The following is a 7,197-nucleotide window of genomic DNA, read 5'->3' on the forward strand; positions in this document are numbered from 1 at the left end:
AAGTTCATGAATTTATAACATTATTGCCATGATTATGTTTACTGCAAGGGCTTTTTAACTTTTAAACACTCGCATTTAGGTTGCTGTCTTCTCTGTAAACCCCCTGCACGTCATAAATCCTTAAGATTAAAAGCTTTAACTGTTTTCCTAATAAATCGGTCTGCTAAATCACTGACTTGAGGTTAATTTTGAAGAACTTTTCTTCACTATTTATGCTTTAGAGTTGTTAGATACAGATTAGATACGGCGTACGCCCCAAAAAGCCAACTCTAATTTCTAAAACCGTACAGATGTACACCAGCACACAATATTTCTTTATTGATCACAGCTGCACCTGAACGTTTGCGTACCGGGTTCTGTCCCATGTTCTGCCCTCTGCACAGCCAGATTTAACAATAAATGGTCGATGCAAAGCACCTCATGAATGTTGATGTGTATTTAAACAGGCCTTTTGATGTCATGGTCAACAATGGCAACCATTGAGGAAAAAGCGAAGAAACTGTGATAGGATTTAACAGAAAGATGTTTATTAATGGTGTAAATCAGAGGTAAAACCACATATGTCGTCCACATTAAAAGAAGTTGGTAAAAAGTGAACTTAATTGTTGTTTTAAACGTGGGACGACTTCCTCACTTAGCAGATCTCCTCTGAGGCTGTGCGTTCAGATCGATATTCTGATCAGATCAACACCTCCACCGGCATCTTAGGAAACCGATGAGACGCTCCATAGCTGAGCGCACATAGGTGTGAGCGGTACTAAAGTGCGCCTCCTCTGCGCTCAGTACTTAGGAGAGCAGGTTAGGATCCAACATCGATAAGGGAGGGTGATGTCAGAAAACCCCAATTAAATATTGTGCAGATTTAAGTTGGCTTATGGATATTTTTTATTTATTTGAAAGGTCCTTATGTGTAGTTAGACTTAGACTTAGACTTACTTTATTGTCATTTTGTATGCACATAGTGCATTGTTTTTTTACACAGCTCAGAAAGATTGCAGTAACTCTACAGGATACCTTGCAGTGAATTACAGTACAGGATAAAAAGTGCAGTGATAAATCGCAGTCAGTTACAGGATAAGTTTCAATTGACTTCCGGATAAAGTGCAACAGTGAACAGTAGGCAGTTGAAATGTAAACAATGTCAAACAAATGTAAACAAATATGCAGTAAGGTGCATCAGTGATTTACCAGTTGACAGTTGTGCAGCAAGGTGCAGCAGTGATTTAAAAGTAGACAGTTGCATTGTAAAGTTATGGCTTACCAGCTCCAGCAAGATTAACACTGCGGCTTAAAACACTTATGATAAAATCAATCTATGATTAAAGTCTGATATGGATTGAAATTGAACATAATTGAACATATGAGACGAATCATCATGCAGTGTGGCTGAAATTCACCACTTCACCATCCGCGTCGCCAGTTTCCCCCGTCTCCAAAATGAGCGTACGCCTGGGTCAGAGTTGTCTGTGAGGACAGCACATTTTCCTGTCAAGTTTTTTTTTTTTTTATAGATCACAACCTTTGTGTTTAAAGTGATGTATGCAAGTTTCAGGCCCCATTTTGTGCATATGCAAGCTTTTTAAACGTGGCACCTGGGCTTTTTGACTGCACTGGCCTGCTGGAAGTTGCCATCAGAAGATGTGTACACTGTGTTCATGAGAGGATGGACATGGTCAGCAACAATGCTCAGGAAGGCTATGGTGACTAAATGATGGCCAGTTTGTAGTCAGGGATGCATAGTGGGCCAAAACATACCAACACATACCAGACTGGCCTATTGTTGTGAGGCTGGATGGATCATTAATGTTGTTTATGTCACATTATGACCCCAGTGTGGCACCAAAGTACCACACCATTATTCAAATTGCTTAGATCCCCATTTTTCACCATTTTGATGCTCAAATTTGAATTTCAGCAATTCGTCTTCACCAAGTCTGGGTGTACCTCAGAAAGGCGGCTGAGTATGAAGTGCATTCACTGATGAATTTCTACAGTCGCTATTAATAATTAAAGGAATGTCAGCTATATTTTTAAATATGGTTATATCGCCCAAACCAATACTAAGGAGCATTGGTTATCTCATACCCTGACCAGAATATGATAACAGGAAATTACATCATCATCTCAACAACTTATTGTTCCACCTAAGCTTAAGCAGGTCTGATTCACTCCCATCTTCTAGACCTGTTTTATAGAAACAGATGCAAATTTACGTAGAATAAAAGCTTAAAATGAACCACAGCAGACAAACTTCATGCACTTAATCCAAAGCAGCAAATGCTTTTTTCCCTAAATTTGAAATTAAAAGGAGAAGATTTATGTCTCCGTGTGGGAGTAAAAGTCAGACAAATGCTCCAGGCATCTGAAAACATCACGCTGTACGACCCTGATATGAATTCTGCCTGACAGATCAAGGCAACATGTGCGCTATACCATTAAGTAAGGATTTGCATCACGCAAAGTATATCCCCCCAACAGACAAACTACAGATTACAGTAGAGAGAAGCCGTGTGTATCAGAGCAACTTTTCCGAGCGAAGATTCATTTTGCGGACAGATCCAACCAGGAGGGATTTCTCTCTTTATTTCTTCTCTGGCTTCAGGGAAGATCAATGGCTAAAAATAATGAGATCTGAAGCTGTGATGCACTTGGACCTGCTTTTTCGTCTTTCTTTTTTTTTTTCTTGAGATAAAAATGTAGCGTGACTAAGTGTGAGTGGTCAGGGCACAGAGGAGGTCTAAATTTATTTAGTCAGTCTCACATACAATGCATTACTGGTTCCTTTTATCTACTGCAAAAAAGTGGAGCCTCATAAATGCAATATTTGATCTAGCTAAAAACAATAGAGCGCATATATTTTATTCAATCTGTATCTAACCTTTTTAAGTCTTTATCTTTGGCAGAAACACAATTGCTTTGATATGCGCTTTAAAGTATAGGGGTGAGTAAGGCGTACAGTATTGAACGAAAGATTCAGATACAAACTGAAGAACAGTTTTATCCCTTATAGATACAGAAACACACAGAACGCGAGGCAGGAACTTATTAATGAGGGGAAGATGACAGAATAATTGCACGTTTCTGTTTAAAAAGCATTCTTTTCTTACTTCCCTTTGGTGCTTTTTAATTTTTGATCATATTTAAAGGAAATAAATAGGAAAAAAGGGTTAATAAAACTTTCATACAGTATGCTGCAAGCTTGCTGCTTAATAGTGAACCTTTCAGAAGCTTAAGTACCAGGAATCAGGTTTATAAAACTGGCAGTGTTTTATACACTTAAATGCACGAGGCAGAAATGTGTATAACCTTGCTTTATATCAGGTTTATGTACACAAGCCTGAGTCGATTAGAATCCTGTGCTGAAATCGGATTTTTCTCTCCATCTTTAGCTTCTGCTGTGAAGCTAAATAAAAAGCTTTTATTTGGCAGATGGATAAAAAGAGGAAGACATGCACATCAAATATGTTCAGATCAAAAGGTCACGGCAGAGGTAAAAATAGAAAACGCTGATTTCTCACCTGTGGTGATGCAGAGCACCAGGATGCTGCTGGTTGCTGCTTTTTATTTCTAAAAGATCCAACATAATTGAAATAGATCGTTTAATTTCATCAAGGTGAGCGACAAATTGTTCATGGTATTATAGCTATGTTATATATATGATGTGAACAATTATTAGACCAGATTCTTCTTGAAATATTAAACTCTTTATTTGGTAGAAATTATTAAAGGTTAACAGATAAAAGTTACTTCAGAAATTCTGTTTCTTTTATAGCTTTAAATTGTACCCATTGAACAAAATTGAATTTTTTTTAAACATATTTTCATATTATTCAATATTCAAATGATAAACTACGGTTCTAACTAATTTTTTGTACAGACTTAAACTTCAGACTCAACAGACACTATTATAAATGTATTGTGTGATATTAATTCAATTCAATTCAATTCAATTTTATTTATATAGCGCCAAATCATGAAACATGTCATCTCAAGGCACTTTACAAAATCAAGTTCAATCATATTATACAGATTGGGTCAGATTATACAGATTGGTCAAAAATGTCCTATATAAGGAAACCAGTTGATTGCATCAAAGTCCCGACAAGCAGCATTCACTCCTGGGGAACCGTAGAGCCACAGGGAGAGTCGTCTGCATTGTACATGGCTTTGCTGCAATCCCTCATACTGAGCAAGCATGAAGCGACAGTGGGAAGAAAAACCACCCATTTTTACCATATTACCCCTCCTAAACACCTCAGAAACTGGATAATAGCAGGGAGCGCAAAAAAATTTGTTTTTTGGCAATAATTAAGTAAAAGTTTTGTTGGTTTCTGGAAAACTAGCAGTTTTTAAAAACCTCCTGATTATTACGTCACAATCGGCACGGTCACTGCTCCTCTCCTAGCAACCCTATGAAGCTCCGCCCACTTCACGATAGCCCTGTGTTCGTTTAAAACCTACCATTCAGGAACTGCCTGCTGCATCCTTGCTAACTATGCAAGAGACTCCACTTCTCCGGGGTCAAAGATGTGCTGCTGTACCATTGTGCATCTATTAGTGTAAACTAAATAATGCTCATTCTTAAAGTAGCTCAAAATAGGCGGAACTGGGGGGGTGAACTCTAATATGAACATGATTTTGCCCAAAGACCTGTCCTAACTTGTCTAAAAGGAAGCACAATAAGTCCCCTTTAAGGCATGAACTGTTCCATCAAGTAAATAACCACGGCTCAGATGTGTCCTTCACTGCTGACGCCTGCCTCAGAGCTGAGAAGCTCAGCTGGACTTCAGCATTAGTGCTGAAGGTCAACTAGTTAAGGTTGGATACAAACAGTAAAACACTTACCTACTTATCCATAGTGTAGTTTGACCAAAATTATAAAATTATAGTATAGGTGCAGGTTTAGACTGAGTTTGTTTCTGATTAGAATTGAGACGGGCTGCTCAATAAATATAGCAAAGCTAAACTGCAAAAATGGAACTAAAAATAAGTAAAATTTTCTTGAAATTAGTGTGTTTGTCCTTGATTTAAGCAGGTAAATAAGATGATCTGCCAATGAAATGAGTGTTTTGACCCCTAAGATAAGATAATTCGATATACTGCACTTGAAAGAAGATGATGAAGATGAGTTGTTCCTATTTTAAGTGCAAAACTCTCATTACATTGGCAAATTATCTTATTTGCCTGCTCAAATCAAGGACAAATACACTCATTTCTAGAAAACTTGACTTACTTTTAGCTCCCTTTTTGCCATGTATGTAGGTATTATTGATAATTTAAAAAAGAATGTGGGCTAATTATTTATACCATTCACAATAATCAGTGGAGTATTTATTTAGCTTTACAGCGACTGAACCCTTCATTTATTTCTGATCAGCCTTTTGAATGTTTCCTATTCTATTTTGTCGATTTATCATTGGTGATGAGCTCCAGGTGTTTGAGGCTGGAAGGCCTCTTTGCCATCACCCTGATCTTTAGCTCCCTCCACAGATTCCCTGTCAGGTTGAAGTCAGGACTCTGGCCTCACCGGGTTGCTAATAGTACTGGGAGTCAGAAGAAACACTAAAGTTTACTTTAATCCTAGACATGCCAGGAGTCTGAATGAGCTGATTTGGAGCTCAAGCTCCTGTAAAGCTTTTGATGTTACACTTGACTGTATGAGACGTGTTTTAAACAGACAAACAGATTGATTCTTTTACTACAAAAAAAAAAATGGCTCGGTGTAAAAACACAGCCTCAGTCATCTTCACATTTAGAGTGTCTGTTTTATGGCTTCTGCGGTCAGACGAGCTTCCAATCTCACCACTGGAGTATTAAACTGCAAACAGCATCGAATCTCCCCTTCAAGCATGAAATCGGGGCTTTTTGCGTCTCCATACCGGGTCCTTTTGACTGAGGAGGTTGTGTAGCAGAAATTGCAGGTTTGCCTCTTTAAAAAGCTTGCAGGAGCTGTTGCCGTCTTCCACCCTAATGGACATGCAGCAGATTTTATAGCGGCGCTGAGCGGTGCTCAGCGAGTGGATGGACCGGAACCGTCTGCCTGTGTGACAGAGCGGCTGCAGGCGGGCCTCCAAGCCTCCTCCATAAACCTAATGTCTCTCCAACACCTGGCGCTCGCAGCCCACGCTGGCTGTCCGTTTGATACGTGCGTTCGTGCGCTTGCATGCTTTGAGTCGAGAGTGACTAATCCTCGCCAGCAGAAGCGAGCAGAAGCCCCTAAATGCCAAAACGCCATAAACCGCCGAGTGACCTGGGTGAAATGTCCACTTCACTTGTTTTACAGTTTTCAATATTTCTCTGCCGGCTCCCACAGAGGCCACTATCAGGAGTAAGCTCTGAACGAGGGCATCTCTCAGGCTCGGTTGCTGTGGATACGCACCGCCGCATCCGGATTCCTCCTCCAGATCAAGACCTTCTCCTGCAAGAAGATGGCTTTTTTTTTTTCTTTTTTTTTCTCACATGCTGATTAGTTTTTCTGCTTTAGAGAGGTGTTGTGATTAAGGTGGGAAATGATGTTAACTGTTCTTATTAAAAATCTACCTAAAGTTGCATTAAACCTGTGATCTGTTGCCCCCTCCTCCACCAATCACGTGTCCTGTGTGCTTTAGCATTCGGATTCCAATTAAATGTGTGTGTATGTGAGAAACATGACAAAAGCTTATTAAAGCGAACCTCGCAGGCCTCTTGTGTGTGAAGTGATTATTTCTCTGGATGTGATATGAGTCAATGAGTCAGGAGGCCACTGGGAACGCATTTTACATTAATATTTGCTTCTTCATTGTCTCATATCGCCGTGTGTGGGAGCCTGACTGAGAGGAACAATAAATAGCATTAGGCGGTTTAGTTTATTGGGCATTAGTTTAACACATATTTCAATAGATGACAGTAACAAACACATTTGTTTGTCGATGCACTCTCTAAGAGTAATATGAAATGCACCTGGAAAAAGTATTCCCAGCACTTTGTCCACATTTTTTGTCACGTCACAGCCATGTCTCAAAACTCCCAATAATGATGGGGTGTGAAAAAAAAAAGTTGTCGCAAATTATTAACAAATAAAAAAACTTGACTCACATGTTCATTAGCATTCACAGCCTTTGCTCAATATTTTGTTGATGCATCTTTAGGCAAGGCAAGGCAAATTTATTTATATAGCACAATTCAGTACAGAGACAATGCAAAGTGCTTTACATGATT

At 39.2% G+C, this 7,197-nt stretch overlaps 1 protein-coding gene across 1 annotated transcript in view; it reads left to right on the forward strand.

Annotated features, from left to right (window-relative positions):
* Positions 1 to 6,682, forward strand: part of LOC105928693 (mono-ADP ribosylhydrolase 1) — a 134,296-nt gene extending 127,614 nt beyond the window's left edge. The window contains exon 8 of the mRNA XM_036129848.1: positions 6,314 to 6,682. Coding sequence (XP_035985741.1) covers positions 6,314 to 6,339 — 26 coding nt within the window. The 3' untranslated portion in view covers positions 6,340 to 6,682. The remainder of the gene's footprint in view (positions 1 to 6,313) is intronic.
* Positions 6,683 to 7,197: the final 515 nt, after the last annotated feature.

The sequence above is a fragment of the Fundulus heteroclitus genome, unplaced genomic scaffold, assembly GCF_011125445.2.
Source record: "Fundulus heteroclitus isolate FHET01 unplaced genomic scaffold, MU-UCD_Fhet_4.1 scaffold_234, whole genome shotgun sequence".
In the NCBI taxonomy this organism is placed as follows: Eukaryota; Metazoa; Chordata; class Actinopteri; order Cyprinodontiformes; family Fundulidae; genus Fundulus; species Fundulus heteroclitus.